The 23,768-nt window shown below is 32.0% G+C and overlaps 1 protein-coding gene across 4 annotated transcripts in view; it reads right to left on the bottom strand.

Annotated features, from left to right (window-relative positions):
- The window catches only part of LOC114330018 (intersectin-1-like), a 205,185-nt gene that overhangs the window by 155,088 nt on the left and 26,329 nt on the right, over positions 1 to 23,768 (bottom strand). For all 4 annotated transcript variants that reach the window (XM_050644297.1, XM_050644298.1, XM_050644296.1 and 1 more), the window contains exons 4-6: positions 20,261 to 20,681; positions 18,464 to 18,622; positions 14,560 to 14,774 (exon numbers count right to left, since the gene is read on the bottom strand). In XM_050644297.1, coding sequence (XP_050500254.1) covers positions 14,560 to 14,774; positions 18,464 to 18,622; positions 20,261 to 20,681 — 795 coding nt within the window. The remainder of the gene's footprint in view (positions 1 to 14,559; positions 14,775 to 18,463; positions 18,623 to 20,260; positions 20,682 to 23,768) is intronic.

Raw genomic sequence — 23,768 nt, 5'->3', positions numbered from 1 at the left:
AATGAAGTCGGATTGCCCGTTGCCAGATTAAATTTAGCGTCGTAACCACTACAACTACATAAACCATTTCGGGAATAATCGTTAATTGGATTATACTTTTGTAGCTTAATAACTTCTAAACGGTTTAACCGATTTTGATCAGTAAACATGAGTTTGAAACGTATTGACCAGTAGTATCTGATGGATCTAAGGTCAAGTATGATAACTGAAGCTATTACAGTAATTATTGAGCTTGAGAAACCGTTCTTCCCACAGGAAATAGATTTTATCATATTTATGAAGCCTATAACCTAAAAATTCGAATATTATCGGATATAAGGTCGTTAGATTCGTCTTGAGTCCTTCTACAAACGCTAAGTTATTGGCGCAATTCGTAGGTTGAAATGTTGAGTAATTGTCGAAAAACCAAAATTTTCAAAGTTTAGTTTTTCAGTTTTTCGGCTATACTGAGCTGTGTGTATGTCTGATCCTGACGGCTTAAACACCATTTGAAAGCTTAGGTCAACACTATTGATTTGATGTATTTGCAGTTCTCCTGCCTCGTCTTGGTCCGAATATATATACCCCCAAAAAATATGCCGTTTTGTACCTACCAAGTCCTATAGCTGGCTTATGGGTGGTCAAAAGTCACAAACTACACCGGTTCTAAATCAGCCCTGACCTCCTCTTCAAACACAGTCTTTCAAATCGGTGAGTCTTTTTCTGAACTTTAAGATGGGAGTTGGCCCAATTTTTAATTCAGTCACACTTAGAAAATCGAAAATTTCGTGTATATAATATACAGGGTGAGGCAGATAAAGGGCCTATTAGAAATATCTCGAGAACTAAAGGTAAGAGAATCAAGAAAATTGGAATACAGGGGTTTTGAATTATGAACTATTTAATGAAAATATTTTGGTCTCCTTGTTACTTCCGGTTATACCGGAAGTTGATTATAACTTCGTTTTTTTAAATGAAACACCCTGTATATTTTTACATTTTTAGATTCTGCTCGATGTCTTCTTTCTTAAAATATGAGATTTTGTATTATTATACAGGGTAGTTTAAAAGATAATTAAGGTTTTTTATAAATTTTGTAGCAAACTTCAAACCCTGTAGAATTGTACTGATTTGATATGAAAAACTCCATTTATGTTCAAGTGATTTTTAATATAGTCTATTATTATCAAAAATTAATAATATAGCGAAATGTTTAATTTTAGTATACAGGGTTGGTTGAAACTCGGAATGAGTATTTTCTGAGTTTTCTTAAATAGAACACCCTATATTTTTGTACTGTAATGAAATGATATTTTATAATACTTTCTTATTTATTAAGCATTCCCTATACCTAACTGCTTTAATTTCTAAGTTATTCGTAGTTCTTTAAGCCAAACATTAATTGCAACAAAAATTACGTGAAATTTTATTAAGTTTGCCGTGAAAATATTTAATCATAAATAATTTTTCGAAAATAAACACATATTAATCTCGACTGACCCTTAATTTATTAATACTGGTTGATATATCAAAATACCTACGTAGTTAAAATTGTTGGTGTGTTTAATATTAATAAATACACACAATATTCTATCTAGTTGGCTATGACTTTGACACTTATATATGCTTAAACTAAAATAAGCTTTGCTTAAACATTCTACTATTTTTGAAGTTCCAGTTGCTTTGCTACCATTACTAATATGAATTTTTCTAATGAGGAACTGATTCAGATATTTTTTTCCTAAGATAGTAGAACAGATAAAAATGTGCTACTAGCAATAAGAATTTATCATCAGCAATTCCATGATAGATGACAACCAAAAAGAGAAACTTTTCAAAATTTACTGGAGCAGTTTCAACGAAGTGAACATTTAGATTACGAGAAATCTGATCGAACAAAAACTATTGTAAATGATTAAAATAAATTAAATGTTAGTGTCACTAAATATCTGCATATTAGTATGAACGTTCTCGTAATCTAAGTGTCTATGGTTTGTTTTTAATGATATAAGGATCATTCTAGATTAACATATATTTATTTTCAAAAAATTATTTATGATTGAATATTTTCACGGCAATCCTAATAAAATTTCACGTAATTTTTGTTACAATTAATGTTTGGCTTAAATAACTACGAATAACTTACAAATTAAAGCAGTTAGGTATAGGGAATGTTTAAGAAATAAAAAAGGACTATAAAATATTATTTCATTGCACTACTAAAATATAGGGTGTTGCATTTAAGAAAACTCAGAAAATGATCATTCCGAGTTTCGACCCACCCTGTATACTAAAATTAAACATTTCGCTATATTAATAATTTTAATAATAACAGACTATATTAAAAATCACTTGAACATAAATGGAGTTTTTCATATTAAATCAGTACAATTCTACAGAGTGTGAAGTTTGGTACAAAATTTATAAAAAACCTTAATTATCTTTTAAACTGCCCTGTATAATATTACAAAACCACATATTTTACGAAAGAAGACAGCGAGCAGAATCCAAAAATGTACAAATATACAGGGTGTCCCATTTAAAAAAACGAAGTTACAACCAACTTCCGGTATAACCGGAAGTAGCAAAGAGTCCAAAATATTTTCATTAAATAGTTCATACCACAAAACCCCTGTATTCAAATTTTCATGATTCTCTTACCTTTAGTTCTCGAGATATTTCTAATAGGCCCTATATCTGCCTCACCCTATAGTGTCGCGTGTAGGGGGGTGTGGGTGTGCGCCACTGGCGAGAACTGCCGTTCTCTGGTAATGTTCAAAATTAGACATGAGTTGGAAAGGTAATGATCAGTATTGTTAGAAGCCGCAAAGGTCGGACTTAAATTTTCGAAGTTTTTGGGAGTTTTGGGGACCAAAACGAAAAACAGACCCTAAATAGGAAGGGCCGTAAAATCGACACCCTTGGACCAAAATGGATGGTTGACATATGAATGGGTAAGTCTTTTTCTGAACTTGAAGATGGGAGTTGGCACAATTTTCAATTCAGTCAGATTTAGAAAATTGAAAATTTCGTGCATATAATAGTGTCGCGTATAGGGGGGTGTATTTCTACGCCACTGGCGAGAACTGCCATTCTCTGGTAATTTTTTCGATATAAAACTAACAGCTTCGATAACCACTAAATCGAAAACTATTAATTTTATCAAAAAAATGTATAATGAACATTTTTTGCTTATAATTAATGTTTTTACCAGTATTTGCGGTCAAAATATAATAAAAAATTTCCACCCTCGAGATGAGGTGGCAACCACCCCATGGTAAAAGCGTATTTCTGCATCATATAGATTTTGATCCTTGGACTATCCACTACTTATTGTCAAATTTTCAAACAAATCTATCCATTCTGTAAAAATTGCGAAGTGAAAATTTTCAGTTCCTGGACCAATTATACATTTGGAGCTCTATAACTTCTGAACGGCTTACCCGATGTTGATCACTAAACATGAATTTGAAACGTATTGACAAGTAGTATCTGATGCATCCAAGATCGAGTGTGATAACTGAACGTATTACAGGAATTATTGAGCTTGAAAAACCGTTTTTCCCATAAGAAATAGATTTGATCATATTTATGAAGCCTATAACTTAAAAATTCGAATTTTCCGAGATATGAGGTATACACCGTTAGACGCGTCCTGAGTCCTTCTACAAACGCTCAGTTATTGGCGCAATTCGTAGGTTGAAATTTTGAGTAATTGTCGAAAAACCAAAATTTTCAAAGTTTAATTTTTCAGTTTTTTGGCTATGGTGAGCAGTGTGTATGTCTTAGCTTGATCGCTTAGGCACCATTCGAAAGCTTAACTCAACCCTATTGATCTGGTGTATTTGCGGTTTTCCTGTCTTTCCTTGAACCTAAGATATATACGCCCAAAAAATATGCTATTTTGTATCTACCCAGCCCTCTAGCTGGCTTAAGGATAGTCAGAAGTCAAAAATTAGACCGGTTCTGAATCGGCCCTCACACCTTCTTGAAACACAGAAAAAAACATTCAGATCGGTGTAACTTTTCCACACACATACATACATACATATCCACAAACATTTTCCATTTTTTAAATAAAAATTGAGTCATATTTCTGAGCTCGATATCTTTTGAATGGTATAACCGATTTTCAAAATTTAACATGCGTTGGAAAGGTAATTATCTGTGCTATCAGAAGCCGCAAAGATCGGGCTTAAATTTTTGAAATTTTTGGGAGTTTTGGGGACGAGAACGAAAAACAGGCTTTAAATGGGAAGGGCCGTAAAATCCACACCCTTGGACCAAAATTGATGATTGACATATGAATAGACGAGTCTTTTCCTAAACTTTAAGATGGAATTTGTCCCAATTTTCAATTCAGTCAGGTTTAGAAAATCGAAAATTTCGTGTATATATAGTGTCGCATGTAGGGGTGTTGTGCGCCACTGGTGAGAACTGCCGTTCTCTGTGGATTAAAAACCGTAGAACAACATCCACTTTTATTGTTGAATATTCTAACATTCTTAACCAAAAACAGTTATTAAGCATATCGATTATAAAATTGCTAATTACTTTTCGAAACACTCACAAACAAACAATGAAAAATATTGTTTTACTTGACTGTAGTGGGTTAGTTTTAATTTAACATTTTTAGGGACCTACATTTTTAGGACCTTGGTAATGTCCGATTAAAAATTCTTTTGAAGAAAATCGGCATCGCCGCGCTAAAAACTCCCATAACGATTGTATTGCCGTATGTTCGTGTACTGTAAAGTCAAGGTGGGACAGACTATAGATTATTTAAGACATTTTTACACCTCAGTCGCCTCCATTGTGATTTCTTTTTCTTTTTAAACTTACACAAATTCCAACAGCTGCCAATAAGTTAAATAAATTCGATAACTTTAAGTCAACACAAAATTGCTTTTTTAAATCTTAGGTCTATTGACAACAAGATTTGTTTACGGACTTTATTTCTCGAGTACATACATTTGTGTAATGTAGTTTGCCTAACCACCTACATTAACAGTATACGTGAATACATTTTTAACTATTAACATCTAGTTTACTGAATTTTAAATGATAATTTTCACAATGGAGTGTTGGAGTGTGTTGTTACATCATTTCTAACTTTAACAAACTGTACACCATAGTCTTTAAATATGACAGGTTAATTTTTCAACTTCCTGTGGATCTGTCATTTCTGTCTTGTCATCCTTCAGAGGTTTCTATCCATTTCATTGTCACTTGCTGCTACACTTCCACCATGTGAACAAGTCAAATCACAGCTCAGATGTTACCTGGGGCATATTAGCAAATATTTCAAACATCCACGCTTAAGTCAGTATTTTCAATCGATGTTTCCTTGACGGATTACTTTTACAGGGCTTTGACCCTAATATTTTTGTAAATTATATCTTGGTGGTTAGCATGTAAACTTCACGTGAGTATAACCTACAACTTTTCTTAACCATAGTCAAAATTTCAAAATCTTTGCATTATTCTACCAGGTTATATTCATTTTAGGTAAGCACTGATGATGACTGGTAAACCAGTCGAAAACTAGTTACGTGATTGTGATGTAGCCCTTTTTAAGGAATTTTAAATATACCTTTTATAAAGGATTTTACTATTTTTTGTATTACATGGTATACAGCCAACTACAGGAAAACTTTTTCCTTGTGGATTTTTAAACGTTTGTTATTTATAGAAGAAAAAAACAGCAAATACAAAATATCGTTCATAGGTATTCTTTCATTTTTCCGACTGTACAATGCATCCAAAAGTGCATAAAAATGTCAAAATAATTAAGGGTCAGATTTTGTTACTCGGGGGGTTTTTGGGGTCGCTGAATACGAATACACCATCAGAACCAACCCCCGGAACACCTGGTGCACAGGGCACTGCTAAGGCACGTCATCTGGTGGTTAGAGAGTTATCGACACTAAATTGACGCAAATCGCTTATTTTGAGGTTTTTGGAATCGCTGAACACAAATTCGCCATGTCGAGTCATCTTCTGGAGTTTCGAGGGTATTCGGCATTATATTCGGTGGAATAAGTCACGTCATCTTTTGGAGTTTCGAGGGTTTTCGACACTAAATTGATGCAAACAGATTACACGGGAGCTTTTTGGGGGTACTGATCACGAATACGACATCATAACAGACTCTCCAAGCACCTGGTGCCCACGGTCACTACTATGTCACGTAATCTTCTGGAGTTTTGAGGTCGCTGAATACGGATACCTACAAATCAGAACCTACTCTCCGGACCACCGAGTGCCCACGGTCACTGCTAAGGCATGTTATCTTCTGCAGTATGGAGGGTTTTTGGGCACCAGGTGCACCGGGGAGTTGGTTCTGATAACGTATTCTTGTTCAACGACCCCAAAAGCCCCCGAATAATCTATTTGCACCAATTTGATGCCGAAGACCCCCGAAACTACAGATGACGTGCCTTAGCAGTAAACTTGGGCACCTGGTGCTCTAGTGGTCGGTTTTGATGGCGTTTTTGTCTTCAGCAATCCCAAGAACCCCCGAGGAACAAAAGGATGGATGTATTTTATGCACGTTACAATGCAATTATGCATTTCCACCCTTTTTTTTGTTGACTTTTTTCCTGGCATCATCCTGACCACAATGCAAAAGTTGCAAGTCTCTAGGTGCTGTATTTAAAAATGCGATTTATTTTTTCCTAAATTTTAGCGATATGATAAATCTTAAATCGCATAGTTCAATAGGTAAGGTTACCATACGTCCGGATTTCGCCCGGACATTATTTTTTATTTATTATTTATACATATGACCTGGCCTCTAGTGACTAATCCAGGTCGTTTTTTCCTGATGGGATTACAGATATTTTTTTTTTTTTATATTTTTACATTTTTTACTCAACTATTAAATCTATTTTTACAATAACAATTTGCCATAATCTATTAATTACGTATAACAAACAAATTTAAATAAACAATTTAAAATATTTTTGGTACTATCAACTCCCTTCTAAGTTATAAAGACAGTCCCTCTATTTTCAGAAGAGAGTTGGTAGTTTTTTTTTTTTTTTTTTTTTTTTTTTTTTTTTTTTTTTTTTTTATGAATTATGTATTGAATTATTATTTTTATTTATTTATTTTATATTGAATTATTATTATTATAATTGTAAATATCTATTTTTGAATTTGTATTTTATTTTATTTATTTTAACTTTATCTTACTCAACTTCATCAGGGTTGGATTATTGGTTGTCTTCTTCTATTATTATAGATTTCTTGTTGTTTTTTAGATATTATTTGTGTGAGATTGTTTAATATTTCAAAATATTCTTTATTTTGTAATATATCTCTTATTTCAATTCTTTCTAATCTTCTTCTCATTTCTCTATGTTCTTCATTTTCTATAGTATTTTCACAATGTAACACTATATGTTCTGGTGTACCTAGTTCTCCACATTCACAATATGCATCATCTTTTAAGTTAAATCTTTCCAAATATGTTGGGTACGGTCCATGTCCTGTTAAAAAGTGTATTAAGCCTTGTTTTGGACTAAAATAATTTGGAATGTTTTCTAATATTGGTATAAAATTGTATAAACGTCTAGATTTTGTTGAATTTTCCCATTCATTTTGTCTTTTTCTATTTATTATTTCTTTTAATTCTCTTTTATTTCTTATATCTAATCCTATTATTTGTATTATTTTTTCATATTTTTCTTTTTTTAGCCAATAATTACATGCTCTTTTTTGTGTTTCTAAATGCATTGGCATTACTCCAGTTAAAACTGTGAGTGCCTGTGTTGCAGTTGTTCCAAATGCTCCCGTCATTCTTACAAGAAATCCTCTCTGAGCTCTATTTAATTTTTCTGCGTTTTTTTTATTTATTAATCTATGTGCCCATACACTTGAACCGTACCCTACAATTGATGCAAGTATTGTACTTAGGTATATTCTCATCTGTCGGAACGAAATTCTATATTCCTTCTGTGCTAGACTAGCAATGCTATGCATGATCTTTGTTGCCTTTTCACAGACACAATTCATGTGTTTTGTAAATAATTTTTGTTCGTCTATTATAATACCTAAATATCTTGTTTCCATTTTTCTTTTTATTGTTTTCCCTCTAATTTTTATAATTGGATCTCTTTCTAAATTTCCTTTTATTAAACTATATGTTGTTTTTGAATCTGATATTGTTAATTTTACTTTATTCATCCAATCATTTACTCTTATTAATACTTCATTTGATTTATTTTCTAATTCTCTTCTTGAGTTTGCATCTATGATCAACAACAAATCATCTGCATATGCTATGCTTCCAAGCACTTCAGGATCTATAGTCAATTGTTCCAACAGTTCCTCTAGCATTACATCCCAGAACATAGGTCCACAAACTGATCCTTGTGGACATCCTTTTGTGATATGTTTTGTCTTTTTTCCTGTTGGACAGCTTAGGCTTGCATATCGGTCTTGACAGTAGTTTCTGAGACTTCCGTACAGATTCTTTGGACATCTCATTCTTCGAAGTCTTTCAAAGAATGACGGCCACCAAAGATTGTCAAAAGCCCCAGACACGTCTATAAAGATCATTAAAACGTACTTTTTTATGCTTTCGTTTACTATTTCAAATACTTTATTTATTGCATCTTCTGTTGATCTACCTTTCCTAAAACCATACTGACCAGGATGTAATCCAATTTCTGTTCTTATTTGATTTAATTTTTTACATAGTAATTTTTCTTGTAATTTTCCCATTGTATTCAATAAACATACCGGTCTGTATGATTTCGGTAAGGCAGGATCTTTATCTTCCCCTTTATGTATTATTATAACTTCTGCTTGTTTAAAATTATTGGGAAACCTTCTTTGTCTAAGACATTCATTATATAATGATGTTAGTACTGGAATTATTTGTTCCGACAATGCTTGAAGTATTTCAACATGAATATTATCCGGTCCAGGTGCCTTCTTTCTTTTCATTTCTCTCATACTTTCATATACTTCTTCTTCTGTGAATTCCTCTATTTCTCTTTCTTCTTCTATTTGGTATTCTTGTATCATTTCTTCTCTTATATTTCTTTGTTCTACTGTTTCTCCTTCTAATTTATCTGGAGGTAATAATACATTAAGTAATGTTTCGGCCGATTCTTCCCAACTTTCTGTAAATGTTCCATCTTCTTTTTTTAAAGTAGAAAGCATTGTCGGACATCTAATTTTTTTAGAAACTATTTTATATGGTATTCCCCACATATCTAATTCTAAGTGTCTTGATACGAAGGTTTCCCAACTTTTAGCTTTTGTTATTTTTATTTCTTGTTTATATTCTTGTTTTAGTCTTCTATACTCACCTAGAAGGATTTGCCTCTCAAGATAGATACCACATCGTTGATATCGCTTTCGCGCATATCTAACTCTGCTCCTCATTCTTGTGAGGTTTTCCTTCCAGGCTGAGTTTTTTACTTTACTATTTTCTTTTATTTTTGGTATTGCTATATCCATTGCTTTTTTAATTTGTTTGGTTAATTCTTTTGTTGCAATATTTATATTAGATCCCCTTTGTACCAGACAAGGTGGTCGAAACTCAGACTTTAATAGTTCATAATTTGCTTTACCTATATTGTATCTTACCGAAGATATTTCCGTATTACGTGGATTTAGGTTATTAAGATTGAAAGTTATAAGGTTGTGATCACTTATTGTTGCATGCTCCATCACTTTCCAATCCTTAACTAGGTGTGCTACTGCAACATTTGATATTGTTATATCTATATTGCTAGCCGCACCAGCTCTGTTTTGAAAAGTTGGTGGGTTTCCTGGTTTATTGTGTACTATCAACTCTAGTTCATTAATCATATCTTCTACTAATAATCCTTTTTGATCTGTTTGAGTTGAATTCCACAATATTGATTTTGCATTTACGTCTGCTACAACTATAACTTTTTCCTCTCTATATGTTATAAATATAGCTCTTATCTTTTCCACGTATTCATCAATATCTTCACAGAACTGACAATATAGGTTAGCTATGATAAATTTACCTGCTTTTGTTAGCAATTCTACACAGATACAGTGTCGATCACTAAATTGTTTTAGAATTAGAAGTCTCATATTTTTATTGAATAATACGGTTACCGCCATTGGATTTTCTCCTATGCTTGCACATTGTGCATTAATTGGCATGTGTTGAATTTTTCCTAGTCTTGTGTATGGTTCTTGAATGCAAACCATATCAAGACTATTTTCTTCTGCTGTTTTTCTTATTTCATGTAGTACTGTGATACTTCTCATACCATTTATTTGTCCTATTTTTATATTGAATGTTTTGTTTGTCATTAATTAATTTGGTTTGTGTTTTTTTTTTATTAATTTCGTTTTGGTTTCTGTGTTTATTAGAATCGAATAAATTTTCATTTTTAGTATTTTATCACCATATCTGTGTATTTTATTATTTTTAATTATTTTATCTGAGTTTATTCCCTCTTCTCTGATACAATAATTTTTATTATTTTTAAAGTATTTTTGTTTTATATTATGATTTATATTTTTTGTATTTTTAGCATTTAAAGTATGATTTTTTGTTTTCATGACTCTGTTTTTAACCATTGCATCACATTGGTTTTTATGTTTTTGAAATTTTTTATTTTTTATTATATTAATTTTTAGTGTTATAAAATTTAATTTTAATTTAATTTTAATTTCAAATTTAGTTTTAATTTTCATTTTAATTTTAATTTTAATTAAATTTTAAATAATATTTATGTACCATAGTCTGTTTTTTGAATTAGACGATTTAAAAGTAGAGCATAAGTTGTACAATTTTTATTTTCTTTATTACATTGTTTTCCTCTGTGTTTGCAAGGTATGCATACCTTTGGCTGTCCTGTTTTATTACAATTTTTTCTTTCGTGATTTTCACCACAATGGTTACATGTTGTTTCTTTATTACAGTGTTTGCTTACGTGTCCTAGATCATTACATTTATTACATTTGGCTACCACTATGTAATCTTTTGTGTTTACACTTGTAAAACCAACATATGTTTTATTTATTATTAATTGTTTTCTTATATCAGGTGATACTTCTAATACATAATGGACCGTAGATTTCTCTCTTGGTCCTGTCTTAAATTTTAATTTACAATTGTTTGTAAAGTCTTCTTTTGTTATATTTTCAAAATTTTGAGTATATATTTTATTTAATATAATTTCTTCTTTTTCGTTGCTTGGTAAATCATACATTATTACTAGTGGTTTTCTTTTTTTTGGAAGTTCACATTTAAATTTTTCTTTTATTTTTTCATTATTTTTTATTTTTTCAATGTCTTCTAGTGTTGGAGTTTCAATTATTAATACTCTTCCTGATGTTCTCATTTTGTTTATTTTTAATTTATTTTTTTCTGGATCTAGAACTTTTGTAAGTTCTTCTTGTACTTTTCTTCCAGTTTGTGCTGTTTCACTTGTTATAAAAAGAGTGTTTATTTGTTTTTGTGTCTCTATTAGTTTTTGATTTTCAGTTTTATTATTTATTGGTTTTGATGTTATTGCAGCATATGTTTGTTTCGTTTCTTGTGTTTGTGTTATTTTTCTTAATTTTTCATATTCTATTCTTTGTCTATTATTTTCTTCTTTTAATATTTTTATTTGTCCTTCCATATTTCCATATTCCATTGCTAATAACATTATTCTATTTTTTAAATCATCTTTTCCTATTTTACTTAATCTTTTACCTATTTCCATTTCACCTTCAATGAAGTCAAGTAAGTCTTTAATTTTTGTTTTAGTATTATCAATATTTTCATTCAAATTTATATTTAATTCAGTATTATTTATATTATTATCTACAATACTATTATCTAATATTTCATTATTATTATTTTGAGATAAGGTATTAATACTAATTCTAAAACTATTTTCAATTATGTCATCTATTTGAGATGAATTACCTCCAAAAGAAGTAATTTTCTTTTTATCTCCCATTTTTTCCACTTTTTTACCTACAATTTCTTCAGTGTGCTCTTAGCCCTACCACTGAGCTTATTGTGGGAGGACCCCGACTTATGGCAGTGGAGTGGTTGCCCGCCCCCTAACCACGTGGAGGTGGCAGGAGTACTAACTACTAACACTAAAGAAATACAGGATACATACACAGATGTTCTTACTAAAATAAATAGAAATGTGCTAACCTATTTAAATTTGGATGCCTGTTATAAAATCCTCCTCCATGGGGTTAACGTTTATATATATTACAACTAGTTGATGGGATCATCAAGGAGAGTTCGTTTCGCACTTTCGTATGATTTGAGACCGTTAACGGGATTCTCTTAACGGGATATCAACAGATTTTATTAAAGTTTTGACGTCTATTTGTGTCACTTCTTCAGTAAGAGCTTCACTGATTTCTTGAACACTAACAATTTTTACCTTTATCTGGATATAAATGTAATCCTTTATATTATGGTCAATTAAATCACTAAAAAAGGATACTAAACGAGATCAAATAAAGATTTTGATATCTATGTTTATCACCATGTACTAATATAGTTTTCTTTCAGTGAGGAATTCACTATTTCTTTGCGTAATAATAATTACTATATATATTTTGATATAAATATATTCTCTTGCACCTTTACAGCTTCCAAAGTAACTAAAAAATCAATTTTCTTCTAAAAAACTTTGATAAGCCCGGACAGTCCGGATTTGAAAGACATGTCCGGATTTGCGTCCGGATTTTTATCTTTGCTAAAAAAAATGGAAAACACTTGGCCCATCGGTGGCCATTTTTTATATCGTTCTGTAATATTATTTTGTAGGTCTAAAGTACGTTAAAACATAGGTGTATATGTATTTTAAACTGGCAGAGATTTTCGATGTTAGTTGCATATTGTAGAGAAACAGCTCTAGTTTTAATTGTACCATATGCATTTCGCATATACAGTGCTAGTCAAAAGTCCGTACCCCCTCGTATCTTTTGAACGGTTATACCTATAATAGTAAAATTTGGAGGGAGGAAATAAACGGACGTAAGCTTCTTAACTAGTCATGACAGGTGACGTAATAGTGACAGATGACGTTACAGAGCCACTGTGACCGATAATTTTAAATGGGACCTTATGGCAAGTGATACCTCGTTTGAAAGGTATTCGAAATACGTATTCAGTCATACTAATTTTTTTGGGTTTTATTTGATTTTGGTAAATAAATTAAATAAATATAATATTGTAGTTTCGCATTTAATTAATAAAAATTCAAATGTCCGCCTATGGTTTTTTGTCAAAAAATGTTGACGTTTTTCAATTCTCTAGTAGTTTTTACGTCAACGTCAACCTTTTTGAACAAGTAATCATATGCGGAATTTTGAATTTTTATTAATTAAATGCGACAACTACAATTTTATATTTATTTCATTTATTCATTAAAATTAGCTTAAACTCAAACAAAATTAGTATGACTGAATAGGTATTTTCAATACCTTTCAAACGAGGTATCACTTGCTATAAGGTCCCATTTAAAATTATTTGTCACAGTGACGCTGTAAAGTCATATGTCATAATTACGTCACCTGTCATGACTAGTTAAGAAGCTTACGTCCGTTTATTTCCTCCCTCCAAATTTCACTATTATAGGTATAACGGTTCAAAAGATACGAGGGGGGGTACGGACTTTTGACTAGCACTGCATATGTACAATGTAGAGGTAGCAACACAGTCAAATTCAAATTTTACATTTTCTACAACTCATTGGACTACCCCGGCGGGATTTGACCTTAAAAAATTATGATAACCCTATCAATAGGTCACTTATTTTGTCTAAGTATGTAGATGTCCGTTTTCAGGCTTTTTTTTTTTTCAAGAAGTTAGAACAAACCCATTATGGTAGGGGAGCAAAGTATGCTAAATTTGCAGTCACTCGAGCGTTATGGGGACCTATTGGGTTGTGATTATTAGGTCCTAAAACCAAAAAAAGTTAAGTAAAATTTTCCATTTTAGTGGGGACTTTCCATTTTTTAATTTAATTTTCTATTTCCAACAATCGTTTCTTTCGATTATAGCGCCATCTGTCTCGAATAAAAGTTGCTTATTTTTACGTAAAGATCATATGTGGTACCATTCGATAGATTTTTCAAAAACATTTTGAAAGTGTATTTTGCAGTTTTTCGATCTGATGTTCATTGTGCGAAATATCGCGGGGTTTGTATTTAAAATTTTTAATTTACCCCCACCCCTCTCCATGGAGTCATGTTTAGTACCATTCGATAGATTTTTGGAAAATATTGACCAAGTATCTTTTAGTTTTTCGATCTGACGTTCATTTCGAGAAATATTCGCTTTTTTTCTTGTGAAATTTTGTGACTCACCCATTTCCGTACGCCCCGCTCAAATCTTCAGATTTTTTAAGTATACACTGTTTTGCATGTACTTAACTTACCTTATCTTAATGTGACAATTTCGAGTAATTTTAAGGATAGATTTTACCAGGGTACCAGGTTTCTCCCCATATAATAATCGACGCGCTCGAGTAACTGCAAAAATTCCCGTTTGGGCTCCCCTACCATTACAAATGAAAAATAAAAAAAGGGTATGTTAATATTGATTTTAAATATTCTTACTTTGTAATAAAGTGGAAGCTGGATCTTGATCTATTGGAGCGCTTCCTTGACTAGAAATTGATGTTGTTCTAGTTCTTCTAAAGGAAGGAGGTATAAGGTCCGGTGGTAATCTCGAAGGCGGTGCATGTCCTAACGATGCCTGTTCGCATAAGTGCATTGCCAAGACGAATTCTTCACATCCTAAACGGCCATCAGCGTCCATATCCGATAAGGCCCTAAAATCGTCACGATTAATTAACTAAAAAGAATTTAGTAGTAGTAGTTAAGACAATAAAGAAGTCAAAATCGTAAAAATAATTAGTAATGTTAAAAAGAGACATAAGGATAAAAAGAAAGATATGAAGATAGAAAACCTAAAGGAATTGAGAACATACAATCATAAACGTAAGTAAAGCTACATTGTACTCGGGGTTTAGTGATAGTCTAAGAGCTAGTGAACCCTCCGACTAACGGTCTTCCTGTAAGGCTAGAAATTTGTATAGTGATAATTCATAGTAGACCAACGCTAAAAACGATGACCTGGCTGGCATCAGTCCTGCACGTGTATCTACCAGGTGAATCGAAAAGTGCATAGTTTAAGGGTAAAATAAACTTTCTCCTGTAAAGTTTAAATTTAAGTATGTGTTTGAGTAAGTCATTTAGAAGAAATGTGTACAGTGACAGGCGATTCTGAACAGCATAAGACCTTGCCAGGCGAGGGGAAAGACTAGGGTTTTTTCCTAAAATTATTTTTTTTGCATTGAACAAAGTTTTTTTCGGTTTTTTGGATCATTATAAACAGAAAAGGCCTTTAGTGACTTTTCTCTTAGGTTAATAGTTTTTGACATATAAGCGATTAAAAATTTTAAAACTTGCGAAATCGGCCATTTTTAACCCTGAATCGGACATTTAACTGAATATTTTAATGCCAAAGTAGGTAGATATTCTTTAAACATCGATTGATGAAATCCCGAAGAGTTTTTGGCAATACAATATCGAAAACCCCTGTGTTTTTTAATTGCTAATCAAGCGGGCGCGACCCTGTAGTATAAAGCGCTAGTTTCCTCGAAAGCGGTGCCGACAACCTGCGATCGTAACACTACGATGAATGACATCATAAAAAACTGTACCATGCAAAATAATAGCGTTGGTTTCCAATGATGCGTTCACCGCTTGCTGAGCTTGCACATTCCATTGCCCCAGTGAAGAACCTTGATTTTATCACCGTAATCTGACGTAATTAATCGCAGTGCTACGGTCGCTGTTTGTCGGTGCCGCTTTCGAGGAAACCCAGGCTTTTCTGGGACGTTTGAGTTTCCATAAATTCATTATCTCGAGAATGGGCGAATTTGAAGAGAAATCCTCAGACAAGTCGATTTTTATTTTTAAATTAGGGCTTCATGGCATATATATAATACTAGTGACGTCATCTACCTGGGCATGATGACGTAACCGATGATTTTTTTAAATGAGAGTAGGGGTTGTGTGATAGCTCATTTGAAAGGTTATTTAATTCTCTATTTAGTTACATAAACATTAACATAATTATTTATACAGGGTGTACAAAAAAATATTTTTTTATTAAATTAATTTACACAAAAATAAGAAAAATTTTTTGCGCACGTGTATACATAATTATGTTAACGTTTATATTACTGAACAGAGAATTAAATAACCTTTCAAATGAGTTATCACACGACCCCTACTCTCATTTAAAAAAAAACATCGATTACGTCATCACGCCCAGATGGATGATATCGCTAGTGTTATATATATATATGTCAAAAAGTCCTAATTTAAAAATAAAAATCGACCTGTCTGAGGATTTCTCTTCAAATTTGCCCATTCTCGAGATAATGAATTTATGCAAACTCAAACTTGATTAACAATTAAAAACAAAGGGGTTTTCGATATTGTATTGCAAAAAACTCTTCGGGATTTCATCAATCGATGTTTAAAGAATATCTCAGGGTTTTTTCGTAAAATTATTTTTTTTGCATTGAACAAAGTTTTTTTCGGTTTTTTGGATCATTATAAACAGAAAAGGCCTTTAGTGACTTTTCTCTTAGGTTAATAGTTTTTGACATATAAGCGATTAAAAATTTTAAAACTTGCGAAATGGGCCATTTTTAACCCTGAATCGGACATTTAACTGAATATTTTAATGCCAAAGTACGTAGATATTCTTTAAACATCGATTGATGAAATCCCGAAGAGTTTTTGGCAATACAATATCGAAAACCCCTGTGTTTTTTAATTGCTAATCAAGCGGGCGCGACCCTGTAGTATAAAGCGCTGGTTTCCTCGAAAGCGGTGCCGACAACCTGCGATCGTAACACTACGATGAATGACATCATAAAAAACTGTACCATGCAAAATAATAGCGTTGGTTTCCAATGATGCGTTCACCGCTTGCTGAGCTTGCACATTCCATTGCCCCAGTGAAGAACCTTGAATTTATCACCGTAATCTGACGTAATTCATCGCAGTGCTACGGTCGCTGTTTGTCGGTGCCGCTTTCGAGGAAACCCAGGCTTTTCTGGGACGTTTGAGTTTCCATAAATTCATTATCTCGAGAATGGGCGAATTTGAAGAGAAATCCTCAGACAAGTCGATTTTTATTTTTAAATTAGGGCTTCATGGCATATATATAATACTAGTGACGTCATCTACCTGGGCATGATGACGTAACCGATGATTTTTTTAAATGAGAGTAGGGGTTGTGTGATAGCTCATTTGAAAGGTTATTTAATTCTCTATTTAGTTACATAAACATTAACATAATTATTTATACAGGGTGTACAAAAAAAAATATTTTTTTATTAAATTAATTTACACAAAAATAAGAAAAATTTTTTGCGCACGTGTATACATAATTATGTTAACGTTTATATTACTGAACAGAGAATTAAATAACCTTTCAAATGAGTTATCACACGACCCCTACTCTCATTTAAAAAAAAACATCGATTACGTCATCACGCCCAGATGGATGATATCACTAGTGTTATATATATGTCAAAAAGTCCTAATTTAAAAATAAAAATCGACCTGTCTGAGGATTTCTCTTCAAATTTGCCCATTCTCGAGATAACGAATTTATGCAAACTCAAACTTGATTAACAATTAAAAACAAAGGGGTTTTCGATATTGTATTGCAAAAAACTCTTCGGGATTTCATCAATCGATGTTTAAAGAATATCTCTCTACCTTGGCAACATTGAAATTTTCAGTTAAATGTCCGATTCAGGCTTAAAAATGGCCTATTTCGCAATTTTTAATCGCGTATATGTCAAAAAATGTTAACCCAAGAGAAAAGTCACTAAAGACCTTTTCTGTTTGGAATGATTAAAAAAACCCAAAAAAAACTTTGTTCGATGCAAAAAAAATAATTTTAGGAAAAAACCCTAATCTTTCCCCTCGCCTGGCAGGGTCTTATGCTGTTCAGAATCGCCTGTCCCTGTACACATTTCTTCTAAATGACTTACTCAAACACATACTTAAATTTAAACTTTACAGGAGAAAGTTTATTTTACCCCTAAACTATGCACTTTTCGATTCACCTGGTAGATACACGTGCAGGGCTGATGCCTGCCAGGTCATGGTTTTTAGCTTTAGTGTGCTATGAATTATCACTATACAAATTTCTAGCCTTAGAGGAAGACCGTTAGTCGGAGGGTTCACTAGCTCTTAGACTATGATTGTTTGTTCCTGAAATGTCGACTGCAACTACAGCAGACAATATCAAAGGCGCTGACAGAGCAAACATAGACGGTTGAAGAGAACAACACGAGGACACGATAATGATAATGTCTGCATTTTCGGATAATGTCACAAAATACTAGTCGGATCGTTTCTGTTCTGAACTGGCAATATGATTGTATCTTCACTTAAGATATGATTGTATTAATAAAAATGCACTTACCAAATTAGAGCCAAAATATTCTGCGGTAATTTTGTTTGTACCATGACGTTCCTAGCTTGTGCTCCTGACAAAAATCCTGTACGCGTCCTGTCGGTTGTGTTAAATATTTGTGTATATTTCAACTTGGTTTGATGTGGAACAGACCACTCCGGTTGACTTCTAAAATGATATATGTTCAATACGAGTATGGAGAAGCTGAGTTTTGTTTTTTTTACATACAAAATAGAAAAAAGATATCAATTTAGTCAAGTACAATACTTGACTAAATGAATCTGCAACCAATCACAAACAAGTCTGGCTAATTGTCTCTGCCAAAGCAATTTCTCAGAAAAGAAAGTCGACAAGAACTAATTATTGATAAAATTATTGATATAATCAACTATTTTCAATGGGAAATAAGCCACAATTTTATCAAAAAAATGATTTTATTAACGTTTCGACGCCCAAGTCGGGTGTCGTTGTCAAAATACAAAATAATACAATTTTGTTTAATCTAGTATTATTTTGTATTTTGACAACGACACCCGACTTGGGCGTCGAAACGTTAATAAAATCATTTTTTTGATAAAATTGTGGCTTATTTCCCATTGAAAATAGTTGTTTATAAAAATGCCACAAGAAAATAGCTTCAGAACAAAATTATGGATTCTTGTAACATTATTAGATTTGATCCCTTAACTCTCAGGAGGTCTATTAGACAGTTGATGGTCCGACAAAGACGTTGTATAGAAACAGGTGGATTTCATTTCGAAAATCTACTATAAATCTCAAAAAAAATTTGTTTTGTTTTATTTGTTTCTTAAGTTCTTTTATGTATGTATACAATTATTGTTGTCTACATACATACTACATATTTTACTTAAACACCTAAATAAGTCCGTTTATGTTTAATGTTCTACATTATGTATTTTCTTTTCATTAATATAAAAACTAAATTAACTGTGTTTTGCCTTTTGAAATAAAATTATGAGAATTCAATGAAACGATATTACCGATGAATCACTAAATAAATATTATACAGTACAGGGCGATGTTTTAGTATTATTCAAAACAACCTACTCTTTTTGAAATTCTGGAAATTAGCTAAAAGGGTTTTATTATTTACAACGTATAGCACAAGCTGTGGAAGTATAAATACTATATGCAGTCAGTTAAAAAAAATTAATTTTTGTAATAAAAGTTAATTTTTTTAAATCTATGGTTGACTTTTCCAAACTTTTAATGTACAGTCAAATTGATTTTTTTAATAAAAAATTAAGTAATCGTGTGGGGAAAAATAAATATGCCATTTTAATTGCCTATTTGTCTAATTTGTACAATTTCTATTAGAATTTTCAAAGACCTTATACAGGGTGAAATTTTTTCTAGGACCAAAACGATCTAATTTTTTAAGACCGGTCCTGATTTTCTTCTAGTTTGAATAAATTAATTGATTAGATAGTAGTAGTGTAACAATTGACCAAAATAAGAGACACATCGGTCTTACCGTTCAAAAATTATGACGAATACAAATTATGTCTTTTTAATGGTCATTTTTTTATTACCCATATGAGCCTCCATACAAGGTAGGAGTATGTTACAGTTTCTCATGACTGATCCTATATAATAAATTATCAAAAAGAAGTAGTCCTGCTTTTGAAATCCTTGTTTTTTAAAAAGAAAATGCCCTTCATTTCCTTAAAATCACATTAATTTCGTATCAACTCATCAACTGCTCAAATGGTTAATTATTTTCTTACAAATTATAGTATATACTATTTAGCATGCATTAATAAAAATAGTCTTAAAAATACTTACGAAGTTGAATCAATTGAATGCGTTCTCTCCAAACTCGTTATACTAGCTCTAGGAGTGCTGGTAGCTCCTGGTCTGCCCACAACTCCGACAGGCTGACTAGTAATAGGAGACATACCTGGGGCGGGCAAAGGTGCAACTGTGTTTACAGGTACTGATGGTATATTTGGTATGGGTGGCGGGATTCCTGGCCCACCAGATAGATTAGGCGGCAGTACCGAGCTGATAGGTGGAATGGTTGGGGCAATTGAAGAAGCAGTTAAAGGTACGCCTGATACTAACGGAGCACTCGACATTACCGGTTGAATTGTGGAAGAAGAGAGCGGGATTCCAGAAACTAATGGGGCAGTGGAAGCCATTGATGGTGCAGCGTCTATGAGAGGCTGAACTAGAGGTACTGTGGATTGCATCGGTGGAATAATTCCTAAAAACAAAGTATGTTAGTAAGAAATAAGATAAGAAGTCAGTTAAAATATTTAAAAGGTTTATTGGGAAAATATTAAGTTTCTAATCATCGTATTGCACAGATTCTATTATTTTTAATTTATTTAGTTTTTTATTTTATAGTTATTTTTACACTATTTTTTATTTATTTACAGTAACACTAAAAACACAACTAATTAATTAATAATATGTATATTTATTACTTGACAATAAAAATTTAATTTGTAGGGTCTTTATTTCCTAATCAATTATATTCAAATGGGAAATAAGCCACAATTTTACCTAAAAATGATTTATTAACGTTTCGACGCCCAAGTCGGGTGTCGTTGTCAAAATACAAAATAATATTAAATAAACAAAAATGTTGTTGCTTAGTAAAAAATTCTTCTAATAATTTATTTAATCTGACTCATTTATATCGGCAATTCAGACACGTATTATACATTTTAAAGTAGACGACTTTAAAATGATATTGCCAATATTGATGAGTTGCGTTCCTGGGACGACTTTACTAAAATGTATAATACGTGTCTGAATTGCCGATATAAATGAGTCAGATTAAATAAATTATTAGAAGAATTTTTTACTAAGCAACAACATTTTTGTTTATTTAATATTATTTTGTATTTTGACAACGACACCCGACTTGGGCGTCGAAACGTTAATAAATCATTTTTAGGTAAAATTGTGGCTTATTTCCCATTTGAATATAATTGATTATAAAAATGCCACAAGAAAATAGCTTCAGAACAACTTTATTTCCTACACTACAACGAGGTATTTTTTACAAAATTTTTTGCGTAAAATTCAAATTTTTTAACGTTTTTTTTAATCGAACTGGCTCGAACATAACGCCAAAAAAAATATATCATTTTTTAGTGTCAAATTATCTCCATGATTTTTTTTTCTGATTTTTATAGGTAGGGCACCATGGTCAAAATAACGAAAAATCATTTTTTATGCATTTTCGGTGATTTTTGTATATTCTTTAACCGTTTTGACTCGTATTCGATTTTAAAATCATTCTCTGTCTCGATCTTCTTCAAGTACATCCAAAAAAAAAAGAAAAAATATACACATGTACAGTGCACAGATTCTAAAGGTGCCGGTGGGGGTGCGCAGTATTAGTAGTCGGTGTATGAGAGAAAGTATTATTTTAAAATTATAAAAATTTTATATTATTTATTATTTCGAGTACTTTCTCTCTCATACACCGACTATAATAATGCTGCGCATAGACGCCATCCCGCACCGGCATCTTTAGAATCTGTGCACTGTAACTATGGAGACCTGTAAGAAGGGGTGGAAACGCAATGCATCGTTTGTGGGCCAACTTTTCAACATCCAATTCAGATTTCGGCAATCACCGCTAGAGGCGCAAGTGTTCGAATAGGTTCTACAAATACATTAGGTATTATGGCCTTATTTATTATTTAATTCATTTTATTCATATTTTTAGCGTTATTAGACATTCATTTATTGGTTGATTAGTGCTGAATATGTTTTATGCCAAAAATAAATTATTTTAACATTATAAAATAACGACGTGTGGTCAAAACTGTATTATTTCTATACCATAGATGGAGATGTGAAATCAATTTAAATTTGTCATTAGATACTCTAATTTGGGACAGCTTATTTTGAAGTGGAAATATTTTGTCACATTATTATCTAACTGCCTTCATACTGCCTTATTTATATACCAATGGTATTTCAACAGCAAATTAATTGATATCAAAAAGTTTGTTGGTTGAACAAATGTATAGTTGAAAAAGAGTTTGAACTTAACTGTAATTGGTTTTAAAAAGTTATTTAAATTATTTAAAGTTTATTAATCAAAATTTTTTGAATTAATCTTTTTATCAAAATTTAAAATGCTTTTTCTTTTGAACACTTCTTTTATATTCTATAAGCTTATAAAATAAAGATGTTTAAGTTTAGTTAATAAAAATATATCTAAATTAACTAGGTACAGACGTCCGTCTGACTTTTATAAAATTAATGTTAATTTTTGTGAAATATTTTGTCTCAAAAAAATGCATTGTTTTGACAGAAAAACTTCAAGATCCTCTTACTATCATTATAATTTTCAGGTTGAAATAAAAATCAATAATGGGTAAAACACAAATTTTATGTACACTGAAGAAAATAACATAAAAACGAATATAATCCATGAACGTTATAAATAAGATGAAGACTAATATTGATAAAAAAGTCTTGTATTAACTTTGTTAAGTTCCCTTTTGAATTTTTTATCGGAACGATAACCCTTATAAATCCCGGTGCGAAGAAAGTTCTACTAGTGTAAGCTTTCTTGGTACCCATATTTAAATAATAGTAACCGCCAAAACCACTAATCTTATAGTAACTATGAATAATTAATTATTTTCGAAATTTTCATATATTCCCCAATGCAAAACTAGCATCTATTTCTACACCAACGCCGCCCTAGCGACAAACCAAGCAAACAGACAAAATAGTGTACACAAATTTCAAGGTCACCCTATCTCGATTCCTCTCCTGTGTAGAGGTCTCCATAACTGTAATTTAATATACACGTAACTTTTGAACTGAGAGCCGGATAGCTCAGGCGGAAGGATGTCTGACTTCTACCTAGGTAGGCCGGGGATTGAATCCCAGCGCGCCGGCGAGAACATCTAGATATCTTTAAAATGTCTATAGGTCCCAGGTCGACTCACCCTGAATAAAATGAGTAAGTTGGGTAAAACCAGGGGTAATAATAGGCGGTTGAAGCGTAGCACTGGCCCTGTTACCATCCTTGTATACTGTAGGCCCTAGATATAGAAGACTACCCTGCTATAATCCCAAAGCCGCGTTAGCGGTATAAAACGAGATACTATTATTTAACTTTTCAACTCTCTCAAAGACGATAGATACCATGACGTTTTTCGCTTAAAATGAGGCTTAAGTCCATATTAACAGCACACAACCGAATGAAGCCATCGGCAAAATTCAAATCGCCGTATTATCAAATAAACGAACATTGGTGCACGGTGGTAGCTGTTTATTGATTTTCGTTAAGGCAGTTGCTTTATAAGTTGTGTGA

Source organism: Diabrotica virgifera, chromosome 2, assembly GCF_917563875.1.
Source record: "Diabrotica virgifera virgifera chromosome 2, PGI_DIABVI_V3a".
In the NCBI taxonomy this organism is placed as follows: domain Eukaryota; kingdom Metazoa; phylum Arthropoda; class Insecta; order Coleoptera; family Chrysomelidae; genus Diabrotica; species Diabrotica virgifera.
Note: the sequence above shows the minus strand (reverse complement) of the source record. Positions and strands in the feature narration are given on the sequence as shown.